This window comes from Galeopterus variegatus, unplaced genomic scaffold (genome assembly GCF_000696425.1).
Source record: "Galeopterus variegatus unplaced genomic scaffold, G_variegatus-3.0.2 Scaffold1712, whole genome shotgun sequence".
Classification (NCBI taxonomy): domain Eukaryota; kingdom Metazoa; phylum Chordata; class Mammalia; order Dermoptera; family Cynocephalidae; genus Galeopterus; species Galeopterus variegatus.
This window is the reverse complement of record NW_007727823.1, coordinates 96,218-123,860: the sequence shown is the minus strand read 5'-3', so window position 1 is coordinate 123,860 and position 27,643 is coordinate 96,218. Positions and strand designations below refer to the sequence as shown.

At 40.4% G+C, this 27,643-nt stretch overlaps 1 protein-coding gene across 1 annotated transcript in view; it reads right to left on the bottom strand.

Annotated features, from left to right (window-relative positions):
- KLF7 (Kruppel-like factor 7 (ubiquitous)) overlaps positions 1–27,643 on the bottom strand; it is an 89,969-nt gene that overhangs the window by 47,690 nt on the left and 14,636 nt on the right. The window contains exon 2 of the mRNA XM_008578541.1: positions 1–397. This exon is cut by the window's left edge and continues 234 nt beyond it. Coding sequence (XP_008576763.1) covers positions 1–397 — 397 coding nt within the window. The remainder of the gene's footprint in view (positions 398–27,643) is intronic.

Genomic DNA, 27,643 nt, shown 5'->3' with positions numbered 1-27,643 from the left:
CCAGTTTCAACGTCACCGTGCCATCCACGGCTGACAGAGTTTGAGAGGTTTTGACCAGATGGCGGCTGAGCTCAGGGGACGATGGGGGCGTTAATGAGGTCACTGCGTTGAGCTGGGCCTGGTTGACGGCTGTGTAGCTGTCTAGAGAAGAGCTGGTTGGCTGGAGGCTGAGACAGGTCTCAGATAGCAACTTGTCCCGAGAGAGCAGAATGTCCACTGCTGAGCTCTTCTCACAGATGGCGGCTTCTACAGGGAGCAGCAGGGGGTCTAAGCGCCGGAAGCTTTCCTCAATGCACGGGGGAGGAGAAGCATGGAGGAAACAGTCCAAGTCCTCACCAAAGGTCTCCGAGATCCTCCTGGGTTCAGTCTGTAGGTAGCGTTCCAATTCAAGGCATGTCTGCAGAGGGGAGGGAGGAAGGAGAGAAACAACCATCAGAGGCAAAGAACACCATGAGGCCATAGGCTGACAGGCAGAGGGGGAAGGTACAGAGAATGGTTTCATGGCCGGTGTCTGAAATGCGCTTGTTGAAGGGTGTCACCTTAGTATTTATACTCGGAACACTTCCGAAAGGGCCCTAGGGGTCACATCATATGATTTCAACTACTATAGTTGAAAGAGAACTAGAGCCCCAGAAGGACTATCTCACACCTTCGAGATCCCAGAGAACTTTAAATGATGAAGCAATGACCTCCTGGCCCTCAGTCCAATTCAGCAGGTAAGATGCTCCAAGCATCCCTAGGAGTTCCCATGTAAGCAAGACGCAAATAGAAACAGACAAGGTTTTCAGACTAAGACAAGACTTCTCATAGTCCAACTTCGTTTTTCAAAATAGACTTGAGCAAGCCATAGAAATAAGTCAATTTTCCACCTTGCTCTGAAGAACAAACCATGTTCACTCAAACTAAGAGGTGACCTCAGCAGCAATTAGCCAACGGCAAGCCCTGCTTTGGGCAGGGATTCCCTAAACAGCAGGAATGGACATTGTTCTAAAGAATGCCTACTATAAAACCTTTGAGGCCTAAGACAAAACCCCCGTTGTCTACAGCAAGTTATTAAAAATGCAGTTGCTACACACTTTGTGGCAAGGGGCATGAATCCCATTCCAACAGTTTAGCATCTCTGACTACATGATAAAAATAAGTTCAAACAGAGCTATTTAGACGATATATTTCAACATAAAATTTTCACCAAGTAAAGAAACAGAGAACTAAAAAGTTTAGTTTCAACAAATCTTCATCCATGGTGCTCATAAGTCTTTGTAAAAAACTACATTGCTAATTTGCACCACCAGCTTAATGTGCTGTGTCTTCTGGGCTCCGACAAAGAAACACTGATGGCAAACTTAAAATGAGAGTAGCTCCAAATTTACTGCCCCCATAAGGCTTCTTATGTTTTCAACCAATGTTCTGAATCTAGGCTTTTATTTTGTTAAAAATGTATTTTAATGACATACCTAGTCGTGTTGTATCTGTCAAGAATTTTATTTTGGTGACATTTCGAAGATCAGTATTTAATCAGCTTTCTGGTAAAACTCTGCATTACTGAATAAGAAAACCAGATTTTTAACTATGAATCAGCTTTGGCCTCACTGTTGTTGTTTAATGGTATGAACTAATGAATGGTTCCAATCTTCATTCAACACTCACATCACAAGTGTTCATTCAACTACTGTGCTCACAGCAAGGTGTGAGGCTTTGTATGTGCTAGAAGACACAGTAATAGATCCATGTGATGTGGGTGCAGAATAAACAATCACAAGCTAAAAATGACATGAATTTACAAAGCAATGTGATACCAAACAAATAAAATAATATAAAGTGTGTTGATAAGTGTTTAGGGGATGAGTGGACAATGAATTCCACACTCTACAATATTCAGGTATTAATCAAGGAAAGCTTACTGGAAAAGTTTTAATTCTGTTTTACTTATTGATTAAATAATAGCTCTGCTCAGTAGCCTCCCACCACTTTATATTAGAAACTCATACTACCACCTTCTCAAATCTAGAAATTTGCATTACCCTTACTGCCCCTTTTCTGAATTCCACACCTCAAAAATTTCCCCTTCCTTTTTCCATCTCATTGCTAAAAATTATCATTTACTTCTCTCCAATATTGAAACCTTCAGTCTTAGCTCCAGTCAATTCACTTCTGAATTATAAGGTCCTACTCCTGAAACCCTTTAAAACTCCCTTTCCCCTTTTAAACCATTGCCTACCAAGCACAGTGCCTGGAACCCAACAGTTATATAATGTCTGTCAACGATAAAATCCACTTTATACTATTAACTCTGATCATTCCACCTCCTCCACTCTTCAAAAGCTTCTTCTGACACCCTACATTTGGCACCTAGCCGAGCTTCCAAAAAATTGGGAGCATATTTTATATAGTTTCCCTACTCCCGTCCTGAGAGAGTGCATTTGCCACCATATCATTCCACCTCCTCCACTCTTCAAAAGCTTCTTCTGACACCCTACATTTGGCACCTAGCCAAGCTTCCAAAAAATTGGGAGCATATTTTATATAGTTTCCCTACTCCCGTCCTGAGAGAGTGCATTTGCCACCATAATCTGTCTGCTTATGTTGACTCTACAGTGCCTTCAGGGAGTTGCTTTTATATTATGCTCATTATTTTGCAGTTATTTTCAGTGAGGGAATCCATCATCCCTGGGAGCAAAAGTAAAAATTGTGTTGCTTAATTTTCAGACATTTTGGGATTTTTCCAGATATCCTTCTATTATTGTTTCCTAGTTTGATTTCTTTGTGGTCAAATATTATACTTTATCAGACTTCACTCCTTTTGAACGTATTGAGGTTTACGTTATGGCTTCGGGTATGGTCCATCTTGCTGAGGCTAGCAAACTTAGAAATGACCACTAATACATGTCTTTGGAAACACAACTGTAATGCTTCTTGAGCTTTGCCCAAAGAGAAGAACCAGATCTTTGAGACACAGACAGGATCCAGCTAAAAATCAGTTGACTCGTGGGTTATAAGATGTCCTGGAGGTCCCTGTCTCCTACACAATGATGATTTCACACATAGTCACCACGGTCTATGGATAGAGCTTTTATATGCCCTGTCCTCTTTCATACTTTCCAGCTCAGATATTTGAAAGTCACTAAGAAATTGTGATTGTTAGGGAGGTTCGCATCCCTTCATATTCAGAGTCCTAAGAAGCAGAGATATTCAAACACATTTACACACTCTACTGGGAGGATTAAAAAATTACCCAGCCAGTATGCCCTGGTTTGAATCCCAGAAGCACATAAGTTTTGTCTGTTTTTCCATACTTATGATCAAAGATGGAGAGACCTCGATCACTAAAATGTGGGGAAACCTGGACTGCTTCCTGACACAGGGCATTCTTATTCTGTCTGAGAATTAGAGAGGTGTGAGTACCTATCAGGACGTGCTAGATAGCCCTGTGAAATCATTATGGAATGGCTTTGTCTTAAGAAATCCATTTCTTACAATATCTCCAGGAGATGAACATTAGACAGAGAAGAATTTGTCAACTGGAAACTGGGGTGGGGGATTTAAAGAGTTTCTTGCCAAGAGTGTGGAGACCAAAATATTAAAGATGAGGAACATCTTAATATTAGATTTTTCCAAGCCAAAAAGAAAGTTTATCTCCAATGTTATTTGTAAATGGTTATGAGAACTTTCTTAAGAAATGCCCATGATATTTAATTGAAATTTGAGGTGTCAGTATTTCTTCATGCATTTTAATACACACACAGAGGTATATATAGAAATAAATGTGTATTTCCATGTGTGAGTATACATATATATCTTTCCTAACTCCATCCACTGAAATAGCCTATAAGCAAAGACACCTCTTTAGCAGTGAGCACACTTAGCAGAGATCTTGGTTTCTAAATATCATTATCCAATAAAGGAAATCAGGGCTCCTTGAAGAAATAGTTATTTGAAGGGTTGGGGCAAAGAAAATAAAAGATTAGCCTAGAATATCTTGTGGTTTTAGAAGGTAAAGAAGTGCTCATAAAATTATGGGGGTATGTTGAAGGACTCAGGAGCCAAATAAAAGAAGCTCTCAATGGCCAAATCTGGACAATTTGAGCAACAAAAATGAATAATTATAATAATGGATTATAATCCATAGAACAAAATAATAAATATCTGTGAATTCATACTGATACAAATAAATGATTGAATAAATAAACAAATAGAGGGCAAGGGCCAGCTCCTCCTTACAGTAAAATTACAATTAATAAACACAGAAGAAGTGATGGAAATAGAAAATCACCATCAGGCAAACAACCAAGAGGTAACGACTGTAAGTAAGAAGAGGATACTGAAATTAGTAGATGAAAGTATGATGAGAAACAGGACATCTGTTTAGTCTCAAAGTATCTCCGCAATAAGATATTTGTTATTTACAAGGACAAAAATAATAAATTTACAGTGGAGAAACCTGGCAGATACCACCTTAATCATGAAACCAAAGGTAGCATCACCAGTAACAAGTCAGATTGATAACATGCACGCCTGATATGATATGCTGACAGGTGTATGACATTATTCTGTGATATTCTTGCCAAAAAATAATTTCCTGGTTCTGATAATTGTACTACGGCTATGGAATATAGGAGAAGATATGCAAAATGTATATGGGAACAACATGTACTGTTTTTGCAACCTTTCTGTAAATCTAAAATAATTTCAAAAAAGAAAAAAATGGAGAGAGAGAGAAAGAAAAAAACAGACAGAACTGTGAGCAAACCAGGAATGTCTCTAGATTGTAAACTTGAATATAGAGTACAAATACGTGTCTGTCTACCAGAACCAAAGATTTTCTCTGTTCCAATGACACTCTAGCCAGCAAACTCCAAATCTGAGTCAGCAGAAGTCAGTTTAATGACAAATTACATCTGGGTGATCTCTCATCTTGAAGATATGAGGCTCTCCTCAACCTGACCTAACAACTTAAGCCTTAAGCCATTGCATCAACCCCCACCCCCTAAAAAATCCATTACAGTCAGCAATGGGAAGGAAATGTTCCCCAGTGCAAAGTGTTTTCCTTATATATTTATGAGTCACAAATGAGCTTTGTGAAGACTCTGATACCCCACCTTTGAAATGCATGGCTTCTTCTTTTCCTAGTTTCCTAATAAGTATCACATGAAACGGTTGTGAAGTGATCACCCTGAAACGTTTTTCAATATTCTGTTCATGCTTTCATAGCTTTCTTACTTGTTGAAACATGCATATTAAAAGTAATAATCCAAGACCTAGTTAAAAGAAAAAGATTTCAAACCTATGAGGGCCATACCTACTTCTTCTATAATAGGTATGATACATTCCAGAGACAGAATTTGAAAGAGAACAGGATAATTCAAGTCTTGCAGTACATATTAAGTTGTACCAAATGCTCCCAGTTGCTGGCAAGAAGTAGCTACTTTCACAGGCTCAAGAAAAAAGTATAAGACATTTGGTCATACCATGGGCATGATGCCAAGGTTACCAAAGAGCTTTTGTTCAACCTGCCCTTATCTCATCATAAATTACATGAAACTTGCCAGTCAGGATTGCAAACATCTCCTGTCACTTGTACCATTTCTCCTACAACCCTTCCCTAAAGGGATCCCTTCACCTATTTTTTCTCTTTACTTTCCCTTATGCCCATATGCTTGAAACAGTAGTTCACCTTCCCTCCCACTAATCATTCTTCCATTCAAAGTCCAACATAAAGTCTATCTCCTTCAGGTAGCCTAGGCAAGAAAAAATAAAGAGAATATGCTGACTGCCAAGTGTTGAAAGACACCATTCCTCAACCCTAGACAATTAAACAGTATCTTTGAAATGACTCTCCAAAAGAGTCCACAGATTGGTGGGATGTCTGGTTTATTAAATTATAATCTTAAAAACAATGATCATATTCCTTTTACCATATGGGTTATCAAACAGTAAAGATAACCATTTGGAGCTAAACTTCGATCTCTGTTATCTCACATGGCAGAGATGTCTAGGTGAGTATGAAGTGATGGAGAGTTGTAAGAGCTAGAACTTTCTGGAAAAATGAACTAGAATCACCTCACAGTCTCCACTCATTTCCACCACTATAACTACATCCAGGTGTAGTTGGGGTAGACTCTAGTCCAGGCTCCTCAAAGTCATCTCTTTTCGAAGTGTTTAGAACATAAAAAGTTCTAGTTTTTATTTCTGTATCTTTTAATTTGAACACAAGACATAGCCATTCGTGCAATATTTTTGCCACGACTCAATAACTGTGTCCTTATGAGTAATTACTCGTAGTCTTTGGATCCATGTATATTCAGGATGGTAAGTAAAATAAGTAAACAAAAGAAGCTGCATTTTGCTAAGGATTTTTTTCTGGAATGATAGAGTCAATGAAATAAAAGCCATCTACTACCACCGGTGTTTCTAATCAATTATCAGTCAAATGTGGTCCCTTTAGCAAGCTTCCATTAATCCCAATCATTCCACCGCTATTACCTAAAAGGACCAACAGTTAAAAGCACAAAGAGATAAAACAAATTAGGGAAAGAACACAGATGCAAAAACATGGGGAAGTGCAGATTTCCACTTTGCGGAAACTTGCAAAGTCATGCTTCCTCTGAGATCAGACCTTGATCTGACAATGACGATGATGATGATGATGATGATGATGTTGGTGATGATGATGATGATGATGATGATGATGATGATGCTTCCAGAGAGGAAGGGGTGAACTCTGGTTCCCAAAAAGAATGTTCACCTAGGTAATTGTATGCACTGCTGAACTGCACTTGGCTACCCACGGGACCCCCTTCTGACATTTATTATGGGTGGTTTTGTCACTGCTTTAACCGTGGTGCCACAGTCCCCAAAGATTCTGAAGTACAGAAAGAGGAAAACGAATCCCATGCCTTTCTCCTGGGAGGGTCCCAAAGCTCAATTACTTTTCGTGCTTTGAAATCTTCACACACATCCCAGAATAAAAATTCAGAATGACACAAAATAAGCTACTGATAGGAGGGATAGTTGGTCTTCTTTTTTCAAGCCATCTTCTAAAATACTCATTCTTTTTTAACTTATTAGATATGTTTACACTTCACACTTTTTTTTGAAAAAAAGACTGATTTCTCTGACTCCGGAAACCAACTTGAAAACTGCAGGATTGCAAAGATTAATAATATTGGTGGCAAATTTGTGACTATCCACTTTCAAAGAATGATATGATGTAATAATTCTGACACATTTCTAGTCTTTTAAAATGAAGTCAGAGTTGAAAGACAGGAAGGAAAGTGGGAAGCCGGGCCAGAGGGATCTGGTACCATTTTTCTCAGGGTTGGAGGAGGGGAAAGAAGCACCATGATTGAGAAGCTCAGGAAGCCCATGAGAGAACCTCCGATGCTGAGCACTTAACTCTGTTGCCTGCCATTCTGGGTTTCAACATTTTAAAACCGGTTTGAGAAAGAGAATGGTAACATTGAACCTACCTCATGACAGAAAGTATTCACGAGCCAGTGACAAGAACCTTGTCACTATAACCGTGTAAGTCCTAGAAAGTAATTCCTAAAAAGATTGTAAGCAAATGCCCAAAGAAATGCTCACTTTTTTCTCAACTTTCATTACCATAAAATGTTACAGTAGACGGTTAGGAGAGAATGAATATTGTCTAGAAAATGTGAGCAAGCTAGTACACAGTATAAGTAAAAATCTCTTACTGCATTTTTTAGCTATTAGGTTAAAAAACAAAACAAAACAAAAAAACCCCACATCAATAGCACATCTCAGAGGTACAACAGTATTACACATTACTCTCAGAATTGCTGAACTCCACAAAATAACCATGCTACTACAACCAATGTAAAAATCACATTCCTTTCGACTCTTTCACACATAAAACTGGTTGCTGAAGCTGAAACCAAATTAAATATTTCCCTCTAGTAATTTGTAAATTCTGAGAGAAAATGCTGTGAAAATTAATTTCACTCTAAACATGAAAGTTGGGAAATTTTTATCAAAACCTCTTCAGTGTTTCTCTTCTCCAAACTATTTTCAACATACAAAGAAAATATTTGTTTGTGTATTTCTCCTTGGGGAAGCAGGGAAGGAAGGAGACAAGATTGAAAGGCCTGGGGAGAGGGCAACGTCTTTGAAATTACTTTTCCTGGGCACATGATGCAAAGCAGCCTCAATTACCTCTTTCATCTTCCAAGGATTCCTTAGTCGCAGTGCATAAAAGAAATTCCCAAATAACTCAATTCTAAACTAAATGTTAAAGCAAACTTTAAAGTCATGCAAGCTGGGAAGAGCTGGGAGGTGTGACCCAGGTCTCACACTCCTCAAAGGACGGCATTGAGGTTCCTCACATCTCCAATGACTTGGAAATGCATTTTCTTCATGCATAATATCTGTGATGCTCAAATTTAACAGTGTCCACGAGGGATAAGGCGGCCCATGCACAGATGGGCCTTCCTAACTTGGCTTAGTGTTGTTTTTCCAGATGTGACTTTTCAGAACATACCAATCTGAAGTCTACTGGTCTGGCCTCTACCCACAATTGCAGCTAGCCCTTAAGAAGAGTCGCTCACTATTACTTACTGGACCATTACTAAACTCCAACTTTTGAGTGGTCAAGAGACACTACTGTGCATACATAGCTAGATTATATAAGGTGCTCAGGTCTGTTGCCCTCTAATCTCCCAACCAAGCCTCTGTTTGGGTTGACACACAGTGGTGGAAATCTCCTTTGTTACTTTGTAGCTTGAATGTAAGTTTCATTAGATGTCCCTGCTTCAGTCATTACACTTCCACCAGGACAACATGAAATTCATGCCTTAAGAGTCAATGAAAAATAATCTGACACATTCTACTGGTAAGAGCAAAGGGCTAGATCTGGACTGAAAGTGAGATTTAAGAAAGAAAAAATGCAGAAGAGACACTCCTGAAGGAAAAACCCATCATGGCCCATGACAATGCCAACCAGTCCCTGCTCCTTAAGAGAGCCCAAGGACTTGGGAGGAGGCCTCCCTACTGAAGCCTGATGGTTTCTCAAGAACAACAATGGCCTTGACGGTTTTTTAGCTTCACCATTAATTTTCCATAAAGAGCAGTTTTCTTGACGAGCACTTGTGTCAGGCAGGGCCTGATGCTTCAGAAACCTGTAATTATTCCTGGCTCCCCACCCCCCACAGCCTCTGCACCTGTGTCAGTTCAAGGCACCAGCTGGCCATGTCTTGCCTCCTGCCTCCTAAAGGGGGGCAGGGGGAGAGTCATTGAAAACCCAAACTCATATCACTCGCCTCTTCTTCCAGAATACAAAAACAAAACAAAAATTTTAAACTCACCAATCACATTCATCCCCCCAATGGGTCTTGCCAAAGGAAACAAATAAACATTAATTGGCTAGAGAGTCCTCATTCAAACTAAAATTACTGAAAAACACAGTGAGAGGGAAAGGACTGACAAGGGGTTATTAATCCTGTTTTACAGCCCGCTCTTAAGAACCCCCACCCGCTCCCGTTAACTTTGTACACACTCGCCCACCCTCCTCCAACTCCCTGGGCCCCTTCACACTCAGTGGCCGAGATGGGAACATGCCGAACCAATGACATCACCTCCCCTTCCTCTCCCGAATCACTTGCACAGGCTGACTCAGGCTACTGGGGTTTTGTTGTTTTTTTAACGCAAACTCATTTCATTGACTCCCTCTTGGAACATAGTTATATTTTTCTCAGTCGAGTTAATCACATATACCCTTCCTCTACCCCCCATTAAAAAATACATACATATATGATTACTGCTTTTATCCAAAGCACTTGCCCACGTGTACAATGTTCTCTCTCTCTCTCTCTCCCACTCCCTCTCCCCACTCAGAGCCTTGAATTTTCCAAGAACAACAGGTTCAAAGCCCATAGGGGCTCTCAGTGGCAGATGCAATTTAGTGGCTGGTGATCACAGAGGATACTTTCAAAACTGGGAGCCTTCAGGAACTTCCACTGTGGAATGTTAAAGATAATGTGGGGGTACTAAGAGGAATGTTTGTTTTGTTCCTCAGATCACGTAAAACGGCAGCCAAAAATAATACAACCAAGCCCCAAGCAGCTTCTTCTGGCACGATGGCTGTACTTTCACTTAATTTCAGGTACCTGGAATCAATTTCCCAAAATACTTCAGGTGGCTTTATGGATCTGCCTTAGTGCCACTGACTCCAGTTAAGGAAACAGATTGGCCCTGTGTACACTGACAGCCAGAAGAGAGGGGGACTAAAAGCACTGTCCCAGGGGCCAGACGGCCTGGGTCTGAAACCAGGTTACACTACTTACTATACTAGCTCAATCACTCTGGGGGAAGTACTTTACCCCTCTGTGCCTCAGTTACCTCATCTGTAAAATGGGGTAACAGTACCTACCACATAGGAGTGTTTTGAGAGTCCAGTCAATTGATACATGTCAAAAGAGGGCCTGGCACACATGCCATGCAGGTTGCAGCAATTACACACTGGTGTTTTATTCATTCCACTTCCAAAAAGACAATAAAGAAATGTACCAAGGGCATGGAAATGGAAATAAAAAATACCAAAAAATTATCAAGGTAAAGTAAACCTACTGGATATAAAATTTTAAGTAACCAGGGGACTCTGAGTAGGGAAGATCAGCCCTTACTAACTAGCTGACTGACTTCAACCTCACCGGGCTCAGTTTTCTCAACTACAGGAGAATGGCTGGACTTCTAAGGGGCTTCCTAGTCTGGAATTTTATGATGCCATGAAAAGTTATAGACGGGTAAAGACTGAAAAGTGAGAGAGGCTCATTTGGGACAGGTTCAGAGAACTGATACAGAGTCCACTGTCAATTGGGTAGTGAATGGACAAAGTCTGGAAAACTTGGAAGAAGGTGGTCTTTGGGCCTTCCTCTGCACAGGGTCCTCAAGCCTTATAATAGAAGCCCTAAGACACTCAATAATCCAAGTTTGCAGGATGCTAAGAAACATTAATATCCTGCTTCATCAGCATCTAAAATGTAAACTTCACTAGAATGTAGGCTCCTCAAAGATACTGGGACCTTGCCTGACTTGTAACCTGCCTGAAGCATTTGTCAAATAAATGAATGAATGGATGGATGGATGGATGGAGCAACTCTCAAACAAACAATTCAATTGAAAAGTCAGCAATCATCACAATCCTGGGTAGACAGGGGTCTAAGAGTATACACAGTAAAAGCCAAAAATTCATCCTTCCTCACCAAAAGAACATCAGAAACAATGTGTATGTATTTATCATAAATATTTTTTATAGGACACATCAGTATTTTAAGATTCTATGGGTTTTATCTGGTTGTCTCTTCAGTGTTTTTTCATTTGAAAAAAAATTTTAAATGCTTACTCTCTAGGAGAGATCCAGCATTCTAAACTGAGAGGCAAATTTAGGCTCATGCACCTGTGTGTGAAGTAAAAGCCATTTCCTTGCCCCAGAGAATGTCCCTCTCCCTCTGCCACTTCCTCTTTTCTCCTCTGGCCTCCAGAAACCACCAGGAAGAGAAGCAATAAAGACAAATAGGCAACAGGCTATTTCAATTCTCACTTTTTATTAGTGAAAAGATCCCTGGCCTGGGAATCAGATCTAATGCCTCCTTTTCCCACACCGCCCCTCCCTTTCCAGTAAGCTATTGAACCTGCACAGGGAGTCACTTGCTTATCTGTAAAATGAGTGAACCACACTCTCAAAGATCCCTTCAAGCCCCAACTTCTTGCTGATAAATTTTTCAATGGCCTGCCACCACTCTTACCATGGCAAACAAGACCCTGCATGATCTGATCTCACTTTCCTCCACTCCTCCCCTCCCATCACCACACTTCTCACACAAATACACCAACTTACACCTCTCTCAGAGCCTGAGTACCTGCCATCTGCATCCCAGAATACAGACTCCCCAGATCACTGCAAACCTGCTTCCTATTAATCTAATATGTTTCAGCTTCATCGTCACCTACTCAGATCTGCCTAGATAAACTAGCCCTAACATCCCATTTATTCTCCATCACGCTACCTCATTTTATTTGCTTTTTAGTACTTACCAAGTTCTGGAAAGATCTAAAGTATTTGTTTGCATATATATAATTTATCTTTCCCTATTAGAATGGAAGTTACAGAAGGACAGGGACTTAGTGTTATATACCAATGAATCTCATGTCCAGCGCCATGCCTGAAAAAGATATCCAAAACATACTAGTTGAATGAATAAATAAATAAATAAATAAAGCCATTAATCAATCCTGGAATTCCAGAGAACACTTCAGCTGGTCTCTCCAGCCAGGAAATCTATTCTAAAATGCCCACCTTATTAGGTGAAAGGCTCCTCAGTTCGTTTTAGCACTGAGAAGAAACTCGTTGATTCACACTTAGGGGTAACATGGAGCCTCTTTTCCAGACAAAGAGGTCAGCCTCTGGTTCTCACACCTGCCCATTTCCAGTAGACGCAAAGAAAGCATTTCCTCTCAGCGGTCCGTATTGCATCATGTGCTCTGAGTGTCGGTAAGATGAACGAAAGCCATCCCTCTCTTCACCTCCAAGATAGGTGCTTATTAACTGGTGTCCTCAGGGAATAGATTAAAGAAGAGGCTCACCCCACTTTGTATCATTTATTCCCATTTCTATCACTTAAAAGGATCTCCCTGAAAAAGGCAGCTCTAGCCACTGGTCTCCAAAGCACTTGAGGGCCACAGCAATTTGGTCCCCAACATTAGCATCCCCACATGCATCAGTCCTTAAGGGAAAGGTCCTTAAATGAAAAGGGCCATCCAAATCTAACAGTCATCAAGGATTTGTGCTTTCTGTCATACCCACACTGCACTTACACAGGTGAGGTCCTTTGAAATTCCTGTTTGGGCCCATTCTGGTGTCTCTCCTATAAATTCCTAAACACAGAAGCATTTCCTTCCTCTCCATTCCCTTTAAGAATTTTACATGAAAAGGTATCTCTACTGAGAGGTGCTATTTATTTCAGTATCATTATTTCATAGATACAGAACCGTCAAACACTGAACCTGGAAGTGAGCCAAAATCCAATTAGGAGAGTATGGCATTTGAACTAGGTAAGAGCTGAGGGTGGAAATATTGAATATAAGCTAAAGGTATCTCTACTGAGAGGTGCTATTTATTTCAGTATCATTATTTCATAGATACAGAACCCTCAAACACTGAACCTGGAAGTGAGCCAAAATCCAATTAGGAGAGTATGGCATTTGAACTAGGTAAGAGCTGAGGGTGGAAATATTGAATATAAGCTGTACAGGGTTCCTATGAGAGACGGTGTCTGTGTGCTCACATGCATGTGCGCTCGTGGACCACTGACAATGAAACATAGATTCTTTTTAATGTATTTCAGATGCCATTCTCTAAACCTACCATCATTCCCACAGTCACAAAGCTATTCCCTTTCTTATTCATTATGTTAGGCAATAGGAATCTTTCACACGCTGGCTGGGAAAAGATGAGGGAGAAAGGAAGAGATGGTTCCCCACCAGGTAAAGAAAAGTAAAATTGTGCTTGGCCCATTTCTGAACCACATTACAGTGTTGCAGATTTCACATTAACAATTCAACCCAACTGGACAGGGAAGAATCAAGTGCTAAGACCCTGAAGTATGGACTCCAGTAGCTCTGGTCACTCACTTAACCTTAGGTAGCTCGACTCGACTGATATCAGAAAGCATGCGCTTTCAGGCACACCAGACTCTCATTGAAGAAGAGACACTAATTTGAATCATCACTGCCATCCCCTTCTCCCCTTTGTTCCTGTCTGAACCAATTTCCATATAGTTTCAAAGAAATCATCAGCCCATGCAAAGGGGAAATCCCAATGGAACAAGAACTACATTAGCAGCATACGGGGGAAAATCTAATTTCCAATCCAGTCACTTTGTTGTTTCAACCTCCGAGGAAGGTTGCTACATATGCACAACACAAATTAAGTTTTGAAACACCACCGTGATCTAAAATTAATAAAATACTCTCATGGGGAAAAGGTGGTTCTTGGTACAAATCTCCTCATACAATGGAGATCAACTCCACAAGAGCTTGTGGGTGGTCTGGGTCTTTGAGGTCTCAATCATCTCTGCCAACAAAATATATAAGAACAGCATATATTCATTGAAACCACTGCATTTGCTACATATAGTTAATGGTGAATTAATTACTAATCTAAAGCAGGACCCACACTAAGAATTCTTAAATTACCTTGTGACAGACCTCATGGAAATGTATTTTAATGGTCCAAATTAAGGATACCTTTTTTGGCATGACAAGATATGCCAATGCAATTTCCTAGTGCCCTGCTTACTGAAATAAAACTCATGGCAAGACACCAGTGTGACTCCATCATTAATTAACCTGAACCACATACCGGAACATTGCTACTAATAAAACTCCCCTATAAAGAACACATGTTTTCTCTACTGAGAATCCTGGAATGTGGGCCTCCGCTGAGCCACTGCCTTAATTAAGGAGATATTTTGATGTTTGTGTCTATGTCTGTGATTGTCATAAAATTTGGTCATACTTGGCTTGATTTTCAATAGATGGAGTTCCTCCTTGCATGTGCTTTTTTGGAAAAAGAAAAAGAAAATGACATCCACACTATCAGGATTTGCTAATGACTATGTGAATGAAAGGATCACTTTCGCTAAGGTAGGAGATGCCTCATTTGCACTGTTCTTAAAAGCACACTCTGAGCTTTCTTTTTTTTTTTTTTTCTTTTTTTTTTCGTGACCAGCAACGGATCGCAACCCTCAGTGTTGCCCCCGCACCTCGCTCAGCCAGTGAGTGGGAACCGGTCTGTAAGTGGGATCCGAACCCTCGGCGGGAGTGCTGCCGCGCTTCCCAAGCGGCGCACTGTAGCAGTGCGCCACCGGGCCGGCCCACACTCTGAGCTTTCAACCCATGATTTACTGAATCAGAGATCTATAGAAACCTTCCATTTTCTCTAGAAAACAGACTGACAGAAACAAAAACAAGGTAATAACTATAACACCCAGGTGAAACTGGGACTTTTCCACTCCATTCCATATGAAATGATTTAAACTTTTACTCTCTTTTACAGAGAATTATTTTGTGAAAAGCATCTGAAAATGCTTATCCATATTTACCAGGTAACCTTGTAAGCTTGGAGTTTCCCTGTGAGACCACATAGGCAGCAAGAACTAAAATACCCATCCAATTTATGGGGAACCCAACCTAGTAAAGAAAATTGGGTTTTCCATTGCTCTGTAGCCATACTACCAATAAGATCAGAAACAAAACCAAAAGTTTCTTGGCTACTAACAATTAGGCCTTCTCTGGTACAACCCTAAATCTCCCACCAAAGATCTCAAAACATTCTACAAATTCAACAAACCGTCATCCCCTAGTAATCTTGGAGGAATAAGGATTCCTAATAAAGCTTCAGGACCTTTCCAAGTTGGAAACAACACTAGATTTCAAGCTTCATTTCATAAGCTTTTCAATTATATTTCTCTATGTAATTTTTCCTGGTGAGACTGGGGCAAATGGTCTTGGTTTTGACAAGTTTCTGAGTTTTCTCTGGTCATTCCACACATTGGTAGAATTGTTAAAAGTAAATGGGATTTTAGCCATTCCAACCTGTCAACATCAAGGTAATAGTTGAGATGAAAAGAGATGGAACTAGTATTTTTAAGATCTAAACTGAAAAAACTTAAAGTTTACTGAGACCTTATTTGATTTGATTAATACCAAATACACAGAAACTAAAATTTATATACTTTTTCAAAAGGGGGATTTTAACTTGCTATCCAACATTTTTAAAAACATTTCCTAATTTTAACAAATATAAAAATATAAATTGACTAAACAAGATTCAACATTTTTCCCCTTCAAAATAGTGATTCTTGGGGCCGGCCCGGTGGCGCACTGCTACAGTGCGCCGCTTGGGAGCGTGGTGACGCTCCCGCCGAGGGTTCGGATCCCACATACAGACTGGTTCCCGCTCACTGGCTGAGCGAGGTGTGTGTGCAACGCCGAGGGTTCCGATCCCGTTGCCGGACACGAAAAAAGACAAAAAAAAAAAATAGTGATTCTTGGCTCATTTTCAACAACGGTATTATCAATCCCCATCCCTTTTGCTCAAGATTCAAATAGAAAACGCAGCTAGAAAAAAAGACATGCAAGAAATAGAAGCAGCAAGAGAAGGACAAATAGGAGCAATGGAAAACAGATGAACAGCAAGCACCTCCTTGCTGTATAAAAATCCTGGATACCAACAGCTGTCTCTTACCAGTAACACACCTTTAACCAAGAGGACCCATCAAACTCGGGGAAGCAGATCAGCTCAAGGGCAAAATTCACTCTTGGACCTGTTCCCTACTTGGAACCTAAACTTTAATTTTAAAGTGGTTTTATCTATAATCACCTGGTAGTAACAACCTAAAAGAAGGATAGCCAGTGGATGAAGAAGATTATTGTGACTCAGAAATGTATGGTGGTGGAAGATCATCTTTGTTAAAAATTAGGTAATTTATCATCTTATTGGGAAGGGGTGCCTAATTAGTTTTGGATATCAAAATCGTTCAACTTTGGGACTTTTAAAGTATTATGAAAAATCAGAGGCAATGCAGGGTAACAGAGAGAACACATATCAAAGTCAGGAAGACTTTCACGAGCTCCTCCTATAGAACTAGCTATGTGCCCATCGTTAAGTCACCTCCTCTTTGCTCCTTGTTTTCTTTACCAGAAAACCAAAGGTATTAATAAAATGGACAAGATATAGAAAATCCCTTCCATTGCTATGAAAATTCTCTGTCTGTGAATATAATAAATTTCTCATGACCAAATCTTACTTGTCTAAGGTAAGCAAGGTATGAGGAAGACAGTTTACCACTCTGATCCATCTGCTTATAGGAGTGCCATGTCTCCATGTATCTTAATTTCAGACTCTAGACTTCAGTTCTGCTCAGTCTCCTAGACGAAGTCCCATGATGCAAGGCCACACAATAGGACAACTGGGGCGCTAGAGTAGGTAGATATTATTTCTAGAAGCTAAAGCCCTTCCTGATAAAAGGATTTACAAACTCAAATTCATACCAGGGGCCAGTAGGATAATATACATTAATAAAACAGTCAAGGAACATGACAGTAGGGCGAGATGGGGACTGTGTTAAACTGGAAAGCAGACAGCATCTAAAAGGGGAAGTTGCTACATAGCTCCAGCTCACTTATATCACGTGGGAAATGGGATCCAGTGTTGGCAAATCTTTTTAAAAGAAACCAAAAATCCAGAGGGTTTATGTGAAATCTCCTGAATTTTTAAAATATTGGTAACTAATATTAAAAAGTTAGAATGTGTGAGTATACAAAGGGCCCATAGCTGCCAACTTGAGACTTCTGTTCCAAATAAAAGGAGAGGAAAAAGAAAAAACAGGCATACTTGGGCAGTTGCTTCCTCCCTGTGGACCCAGATTATGGTACTAGATAACTGTCTCTCAGGGTAGCTACCAGCTACCTTCCTACCTTAAGCCTCTTCTCACAGAGTTTTTCCTAAGAAAGCCCTTATTTGAGGAGAGACCCACCTGGAGGAAATAATGATGAGCAACAACGCTTTCACTACTCCTCTGCTCAGCTACTCCTGCCCAGCAGTGCTCAGCTTGAATCCCTGCTGCCAAGAAAAATCTCATCACAAAAATAAGAGATCTGCAGAGATGGTACCATGAGATGTCAAACAAAAGGAGGCAAGAGCCTTGAGATCTGCACCAGACTTTAAAGTTCTTTTGGGCTAAGCATGGTGTTTGGCATTATTAGTAACTGATGAATAAACACTTTTGAAATGATTTTTTAAAAAGAATCTTGATTGTGGCAACTATTATTTCTCATTGCATGCTCTTCTCTGAGGTGGCTATGTCAGGCCAAGATTGGTAGATTTGTCTAATAGAATAATGATCACAGAGAAGGAACTTTGTGCTAGGATAAACAGGTTACACCTGTTTGAACTCTGTTGGCCTTTCATGGGCAGGGATTGTTATTCTGTACTTTTTAAAAAGTAATTCAACAATTATTTACTGTGCTTCTACTTTATATCAGACAATGTGCTAGAGCCTTCAGGGGATCCTTGGACTCACTCACTGCCTACAATGTGCTCATAGTATAGTTGGGACAGAGAGACAGAAATACATACAGTTAGAGATAACACGACACATGCGACTAATAACGAGGGTGAATAAACTGCTATGGCAACACACAGAAGGAACCAATTCACTCTTCCTGGAGAGGTCAATGAAGACTGTGTAAAGAAGTCACATTTCAGCTAGACCTTGACAAATGAGTATTTGCCAACTGCAGAAAGGAAGCAATGACATTCTAGAAAGAGCACACAACATAAGCAAGGGTGTAGAGGCATGAAAGCCCCACGGTGTGTCTGGAAAAGGATAAGCAGTCTAGGGGTTCTGATGCAATGGCGACATGCTATGAAACAGCAAGAAAGGCATCTCCAGAAATGCCGAATATTCGTGGCTGACAATTATGTTGATGATGGTTTGCTCTAGACTCAGCTTTCAGTGAGTGTACTTACTAAAAGGCAGTAGGCATTTCTCCAAATCCCCAGTGATAATTAGGGAAAGATGAAAGAGCTCAAAAGGAACTAGCGAGGTCTAGTAGTCATATTAACATTGCCAAGTTATATTCCTGAACCTAAATGTTAAAAAAAAAAAAACCATCTGAGGCATTTTCTTTTTCAGATTTATATACTCAATTGAAAGCACACACATAAACCATGAAATGAAAACAGCAAAAAAAAGAGAGATAAATATTACCAAAAAAAAAAAAAAACCCAGCTACTGAATCAAGCACAGAATTCAGTTCAGTCCTGAGTTGCCCGGTAGCTGATATAAAAAGATCAACAATGAGTTAAGAGATTCTCATCATCAAATAAAAGAAATGTCCATTCCTCAGAGATCAATTGATTTGTGCACATAAGGTTTAAAATAAAAGGAGAAGGAGGATAAGAAAACATGGAGAAGAAGAACAAAAGAAAGCAATGAGATTATGAAAAACAAATCTCTCCCCTTTAAAAAAAAAGGTTGAAACCCCCTGATTAAAAAACCCTTCAAATGTTTTATTGGTGAAGGGACTGAAGGTTCAGGGCCTGGGTATGTTTTTCTTCTTTGTAGCCTCTCTCTGTTGATGTTTTTCTGGCTTTCTAAGCAAAGAGGAAACCTCACCCATTCCTGTAGACTTGCATTTATGACCACATTCTCCTGGCCAATAACCCTCGCGGCTCCTTGAGGCACTTCTCAAGGGTGGCATGTCAAGCAATTGGACCAAGTTATGGAGCTGCTGCTGCTGCTGCTGCTACTGCTCAGGTTCAATGCTGGTGAGTGCAGTGAGGACTCCAGGGCAAGGCTCACTCATTAAGGACAAAATGTGCAGGCACATTTGACCTTTGGAAATCCAGCCCGGTTCTGAAGCTTCCAGATTCAAAACAAAAGCTCCAGGGCTGGAAAGAGTTGGAGAAAGCTCACTGCGAGCTTTGGGCCCATCCCCCAAGCAGTCCCCCGTGACTGAGAGGCTCACAAAATCAATAGAGCAGCATTATTAACTCTGCAATATCATAAGAGAGGGCTTAGCTCTCTGCCTTCGTATAGAGAGAAGACGGGGGAGGGGCAGGCTGGCTCCAAGGGGAAGGAGGCTTCATTAAAGTCTTAACTCTAGGGAGGCAACTGCTGTGTAAGCTCAGCACATGAACCCCGTGTTGATATGCTCCCATAAAAATCCTGTCCCTGACCTAGGAATTATCACCATGGAAAAAAGTATGGCTAGACCAAGCAAAGTCTGGATGGCGAAGAGCTGCTGTTAGGCATAGACTGCATGAATGCAAGCAAGTAGAGCCATGCCAGGGGCTAGCCTAAGGCAAAATTTAAAATGTATCATATAAATGTGACACTTCTTCATCAGCAGCCACAGTTTTAAAGGATCCCATTGTCACTAATTTTTTGCTCTGTTTTCTTGGGTTACCTACAAGTACCAGAATAAGCATTTTCAAATTTTTTCACCCGAACAAAATACAGAACTATTGCTATACCTATATGGAAATAAAACCACCAGCCCTATTTATGAGTTCCTTCTGATTTGCCTAGACTCCCACCTGGCTGGATCACTGTTTCCCTCTCATAGTTCCTATGACCCAATCCAACTGCACCTATCACCAAGTCAATATCATCGACAAATGTCATGAACGCCCAATGCCCAGTGAACAGGGTTTGCTTAATCTTTCCCTTCACTTGAAAATATGCATTAGTCTCTCTGTTACCCTGCCACTATTCCTCAGTAGTGCTGATAACTGTCACTGCAAGGCTGCAAATTTGCTGACATTAAGGGTAAACAAAGAAAGTTTTCAGATTCATTTTAGTCCAAAACCCTTCCTCCAATCATGCAGATCAAGTAAATGTTTTGTCTTTGTAAAGTCATGGTTGTCTTCAGCCTCCAGTTCTGGCATTTGATTCTAGATAGAAGGTTAAGTATCCCCTGTTGCAAATCAGACTTACACCAATTCAATACACTTGCTGTTAAAGAAGCATCACTCTTCCCAGAAAGTTTTCTTTTTCCTTTAGCCATATATCAAGCCAGAATCGACAAATGCAGACCAATGTATTTATTGATATTATTCACATCTGTCAACAGGGGACAATGGCAATTTGCCAATCAGTACTTTGGCAGAACTTAAGGAATGGAACACTTGTCACATCTATATTAAAAAACAAATTGCCACCACTGATGACAATAAACTACCCACTGCTTTTACATATACAGAGTTTGTTAGGAAGTACTGTGCAGTAACATATCATTAAGGCTACGTCAAAATCTCTTACCAGATATGATTTAATATGTAACACGGAAAGATCCATTAAGTTTTCCTTTACTTCCTCATTTTTTTCCCAGTGAAAGAAATAATATAAATCCACTAGGAAAGAAATTGAGATTAAAAAAGAAACTTTAAACAATACTACATTTATTTAACGCTAACAGTATACCTAGAATATGCAGTGTGAAAACTTTGTTGCTTTAGCAAGACAAAAACTCCAGCTAGATACACAGAAGGCAAGTTATAAAACCTGACAGCAGACTAGTAATAAATGAAATACCGGCATCTAAAGGATGTAAATGTTCTCAAACGTCTGTTCCATTTTAGATTGCCTTTGAGAATTGACTGTAAACTTCCAGGAAAAGTTTTGAGAAGAATATTTTGGGTAAGATGAGTAGGAAAATCCCTTGACTATGTCAGATGTGACTGTGAACATCACTAAAGAATATTTCCTGCTGGCACCCTATTCTCTTCCTTATATCTCAATCACAGGTCACACTTCTGTATTCATTTATTTATCTTCTGGACCCACCTCTGGACTCTAAGCTCCACAAGAGTGGGAGCATGTCTGTCTGGTTCACTACTGCATCCCAGCACCCAGCACAGTGCTGAGCTCATCAAAAGCCCTCAAGAAAGGAAGAAAGAGAGGCAGGAAGGGAAGACTGAAGGGAGGGAGGAATTGAATTAATTAAAGAGAACAAAAAAATCTCAGAAGAGGAATGATTCCACCTACAAATTAAACATTTTCTATTTTCTTCTCAAGAATCCCAATGGTTCATGATGAACGGGCATGATCATCCTAATATCTTTTCTCCTTGTGGATGGATGATGGACTCTGATCCAGCAAGGAGCAGTCAACTTCAAGACCAGGAGTAAATAACTGTTCTGATATCAAGTGACCAAGAACAGGCAAGTGGACAGGTGGACACATGAAGGGTAAAGCAGTCTCCACAGCCAGGGTGTTTTAGAGACATGGGATTCTTCTGTTTTCAGTTCTCCACCTATTCCACCCCTCCATTAAGGCTATCAGTCTATATTTCTTAAAATCTCTCCATTTTTATTTGCAGATGGGGTTGGGAGAATTCAAGACACACTAGAACTAAACACACCCTGGTCACTCCCCTTCCCTGACTACTCCCAGTCACTTTCTGGCCAGTGTCCCTCAGGTACTAAGATCTGTGACAACATGCTCTTGCCCTTTTCCCCTGAGTCAGACCAGTGTAAAGCTGTCACTCCTGCTTTCTGCCTTCCTTTCTGCACTCACTACTTGCCCTTGCTTTGCTGGACCCTGCCCTCCACTCCTCTGGAATAGTCCCTCTTCTCCCAGGCATCTGATGACAATAAACTACCTACTGCTTTTATGTCTACAGACTTTGTTAGGAAGTACTGCGCAGTAACATATCATTAAGGCTAAGTCAAAATCTCCTTAGAGGAAGTCTTTCTCTTGTCCTGTGTTTCCCTGAGGGGCCTCCACTCCCACTGTAAATTCCTCCGAAGAGATCCTGGAAGTAAGACTTCCAGATTTCCCTTTACTTCCTTCACTCACTCCCAAGAGAGAAAGTGATCGGTGATATTGGAAGGAAGACAAAAAAACAGAAAGAAAAGAAAAAGCACCACATGGCTCACTCATCTCTCATCCTCCCAATCTCTCCCTGGAGGGCTTTACTCTGCCCTCTCCCAAGGGGGAAGCACTGTGGCACCAAGACACAGTGGCCGTGCTGAAGCCCAGGTAGGACAGGGAGGACAACTTGCCATTCTGTGCAACATACACTTTCCCACAGATGGGTCAGCCCACAGGTTAGGAGAGGGTGGGGTAGGGTAAATACTGGGAAGCTAAACTGCGATTGCACTTGCCAGCTGGGTCTAAATCCAGCTTTGTCAATAACAAAACTGCTATTTGCCATCTATCTGTCTGGTTCCTGGATCTATTTCCTCAAGTAGGTTAAGGAAGGGGAGAAGTGGGGTTAATTTATTGATCCTACTAGAAGAACTGAAACTATAATTATAGGCAACTGTTAACAGTCCAAATTATTGATCCCCTAGAGGCTTGCTATTTTTTGTTAACATATAAGTTAAAAAACAAAAACACAAAAACATAAACATAGGAATCATACATGGTCCATCATTCCATCACCTGGATTGCTCTTAAAAAATCAAAAGTAATAATCACACATGAAGGTCAAAAACATTTCAACAAACAGAAAAGATATACGAAGTAAAAATTTTCCTTTCTTTCTCCCCCAGTATCCTCCTCTCCTTTTCCCCCAAACTGTCAACAAGCGCTTATATATTTTATTTAAAACGTTATATATATCAGCATTTATAATACATTTTTATTCCTCTTTTTTTTCTCATTGACACAGAAAATCATTTATCTTCCACATTGACAGCTGAAAGGCCCCAGGTGCAGAGAGGCCGGGGCAGCGGAGGCCCGGATGTCCTCTGCCCTCACTCCTGCTGCTGCCCATGGCTCTCCTGGCCCATAAGGGCTTCCCCCATCGTTTCTAGATGCTCCTCCTGCCATGTCCACCCCCGCCCTCACAGCGAGTGCCTCAAAATGAAATAACCTTAGAACAGCTACATAAGATGTCCCCTTTGGAGGAAGCTGGCTGAAAGGTACCTGGGCCTTTTTGTACGATTTTTGCAACTTACTGTGAGTCTATAATTATTTCAAAATAAAAAGTTTCTTAAAAATGAAGTAAGTCAGTGCTTGATGGGGAAACCATGGAGGAACCCTAACATGAGAGGAGGAGGAGTAACTAAGTCAGGATGACAAAGCTCTTTGGTAATGTTATGTGCTGAATACTAACAGTAGCCACTGGCCTGGCTGCTTCCCTGGTCTCTGCTGGCCAAGGTGGTAACATCAGTCAGTGCTTGAAATGTTTTAGGGTGTTTTGATTTTTTTTAAAGAGCACAACAATGTTTTCCAATAAAGCTAATTGTTGTGAGCTTGGAATGTCACCACTTGATCTAAAGCATTTTGTGGTTGTTTTTTTTAAAAAGTTGAGTTTAAGGGTGTTTTGATTTTTTTTAAAGAGCACAACAATGTTTTCCAATAAAGCTAATTGTTGTGAACTTGGAATGTCACCACTTGATCTAAAGCATTTTGTGGTTGTTTTTTTTAAAAAGTTGAGTTTATATCTTTTAAGAAATCAAAACTAAACTTTAAAAGTACATAAGTATTTAATTTTGCAGAGAAAGGTATGGCTCTCCAGATGGGGAGTCTGTCCAATTCATGATCTCAAGCATTTTATGACCACACTTCCCTGCAAATCACATTGGTGGCAAAAACCCAGCTGTACACTCAAGTGTTTTGTCACATTCTTGACCCCAGAATCAAATTTCTCATGTGGGAGGTGGGGCCAAAGGTATGTCTCAATAAATCCCTGCAGGGTAGGTCGACAGGCTGATTTTCCTGTCCCTCTTCACTTCTGTTTTACCCATGGAAGTCTACAGCCAGGGCAAATGGAAGCTGTGAGCTCCAGGGAGCCCACCTGACTCTACCTACGTCTACCTAGATGCAAACTTTCATTTTGAATGGGTGTATAAAGACAGAGCTACTCAACCCAAAAAGATAGACAGACTAAAACCCTGGTAGACCAGTGGCCGGATCCAGTTCACAATGGTTTTTCAACACATACGATATTTTTTTATTTTGCCCATATTTAAAAAAAAAAACAACCGGATCCAGTTCACAATGGTTTTTCAACACATACGATATTTTTTTATTTTGCCCATATTTAAAAAAAAAAACAACAAAACAACAAAACAAAACAAAACAGGGGACTTGAAATCAAAATTCAGATTTCTAGCTTATCTTGATAAGCCAGATCTGGCGATAGGTTCTGCATCTCTTTAGAGCATTTGGCTAGAGCTGAATGGCAGCTGCCCCTTTAGACGGGGTCTAAACTTTCTATGTCGCCACAGTCCCCACTGCTCTCTATTGCCTTATACTTTGTCTGCCTCACTCATTGACATTAGCAGCCTGGCTCCCAGTGACCAACGTCATGGCTCCTGCTCTCTGACTTTTCCTTTGTAATGTCTGCTTTGGGGGAAGGGATCTCTTATCATCCCTCTATCCCCTACCCCGTTCCCCAAATCCTGGGTGCCCTTAACATGTGATATACTCGGTCATTACTTGTGCTCTCTAATGTCCTTCCTTTTGTTCAAGACCACGAGAACAAAGGAATGCCTCCCACACCCAACTCTTTGTTCTACCCAAAGCATGCAGTTTCTAATAGCTCTTAGGGACTGATATATCCAGTGCCACCCAGTCATGTTGATTTCTTTGTCAAGAATAAGAAATTGGTGTGTTTTTCTTTCTGAGATGGATCTTCGATAATTTTCCGGGGGGATTAAAAACATGTTAAAAGCAACACCCCCACTCAGAGCTGTTGCTCTCTCCAAGAGGCTGTGCCTTTCTTCAAGCTAGCTGTACATTTTTCCACCACTTATCACTGCTGAGGTTCAGCAGGGGTGCCAGACTAACACAGAAGAAGGGGTCTCCTGGGCCCATACTCCAGGCTTGCCCTCATCTGCTCTACTGAAAACACTGTTGGTAGTCCAAGAAATTGCTGACAATTCATCCCAGCTGAGTCCTGTGCTCATGGAGTGGGTGTGGTGGTGCTGTCCACAATGGATGTAACACACCTGTCACAGCTACTGGTGACAGGAAAACATCCGGAGAGCCTCTTGTTGACAGAGATCCAGATGTGTCCTCATTTCAACCACCACTCCAGGTGAGAAAGAATGAGTGTACCTTTGAACCTGACACCTGGGCCCCCAAATACTTGTCAATATGGCACCTGTCTTGAGCAGCTTCAGTCGAAGAGTTCCTGGGACTTGGCCAACAGTCAATGTGGTCCTTGTGTCTGAGAATTCAACCTCCCCTCCTAGCTACAGTTATCTTCTACCAAGGTCAGCTCAGGCTAAGAAAAGAGTCCACGTTCCAGAGAGCAACATGCTGCTCTGTCACTCCAACCCCAGTGTGGCATAAGCTTCCAGGTTTCCCTGGAAGTCAGGCTTAGAGGTTCTGGTAAGTCCAGGACTTCTTATTCAGTAAGTCCCCATCTCATCATCTAACAACATGTGATGGTCCATTGTTAATGAATCATTTTAGCCACAAAGACTTCCACTTTCAGAAGCAAACTGTCCCCAGGGTTCTCACTTCTACCCGAAACCCAGACTTCCTTCATCCTTGGGTACCAACACACACACACACACACACACACACACACACACACACACAGAGTTGTTTCATGAGTGTAATGAAATATTTTAATTATTAAAAATGTATCTTAAAAAATAAATAAGACAAATGTATTATCTTTATCCAGAAGTTTTGACATAGTATACACCACAGACTAAGTTTACTTTTTCAAAATTTAGTTAAAAGCTAACATACATGAACACAAACAATAGAAATTAGAAAGTTTTATGTCCCCTTTAGACAACCAGTAGGAAATTTTTCAAAGTACCATAACTTAGGCACAAGTAACAGCCCCATTTGAACAAATAAGAAGCTACTAGGTTCCTGCTCAGAAAACTAAATAGAAATCATAAAGAGGAAGAAAGTCAACAAGAAGTAATAGTTTAAGACTTGAAACAAAAGCCTCCCCTACCACAGAGTAGAAAAAAATAACATTGTATAGCATGTGACAGTTTACAAAGCACTTTCGCATCCATATATGATTTGATTATACCAATCCTATTATTATAATCCCCACATTTCAGATGGGAAAATTCAGTTTAGTAATTTCCCCTGGTCTATACTTACAAAGTCAGGACTAAATTCCAGGTTTTCTGATGCCAAATCCCTTGAATTTTCCACAACACCACTATTTTCTCAAACTTCAATTTCATTATACCTTCATGTATTTTTTCTTTTTTAACCAAATCAGCATTCCATCTGTACAATCACTTCCCTATTATTTTCAGTTTTAATTGCCTCACTAAGGTATTATATATTAAGACTGCATGTATTTTAAAATTTTCTTCCTGTAAATGCTGATCAATAGAAGATATCATGAAATTAAAAATGACAAAATCAAAACAATATTATTAGCTTTTAACTGGAGGTTTGCCTGTCCAAAGCTCTGAGTTTAAGAACTGTTCTATTAAAAAAAATTTAAATAAAAATAAATGGAAAGAAGGAGGAAAGGAAGGAAGGAGAAATTATCAAGCCTTAGAGAGATGTTAAAGACATGCTACCATAAAGCTGAGTCTTTCTCCTTGAGTTAGAAGGATTGAAAGAAAACTGACAAGGGAATAAAACTGCCTCCCAAGGTGACTGCGTTATTTAACACTGAAGCCCTGTGGAGCGCAGCCCACCCTTTCAGAAGCACTGCCCCAAGCCACACTGCACCATGCATCTTGTTAACATGCAAATGTGTTTAAAATATTGGGAAGGGGCTCACAGTTCTTGAGGGTTCAATACTGGCTTGGACTGAAATAATGATCTGTAAAGCTCCAGCAGGTTATCTGCAAATTGAGGGGTAGAAGGAGGGATTGGAATGAGATGTCTAATGCTCCTCAAGTTCTAATATTTGTAAAAATCCTGGTCTCTATGAATAGGGAGCATAAAAAGAGCTCATGGATGCAAAAGCTGGAGGAAAAAGCAGGCAGGCACATCTTGGGTAGGAGGACAACTGGTTTGCATTCTGCTTCTCTTTTATGGAGAAAACTGTGCTTGGCCATTCTCTGTCCACATAAGATCTGCCTTTCTCTTTTTTTCTTCCTTCCTTCCTTTCTTTTTGTCTTTCTTCCTTTCTAAGAATATTTTCCAAAAATATTTTAATAGTAACTAAT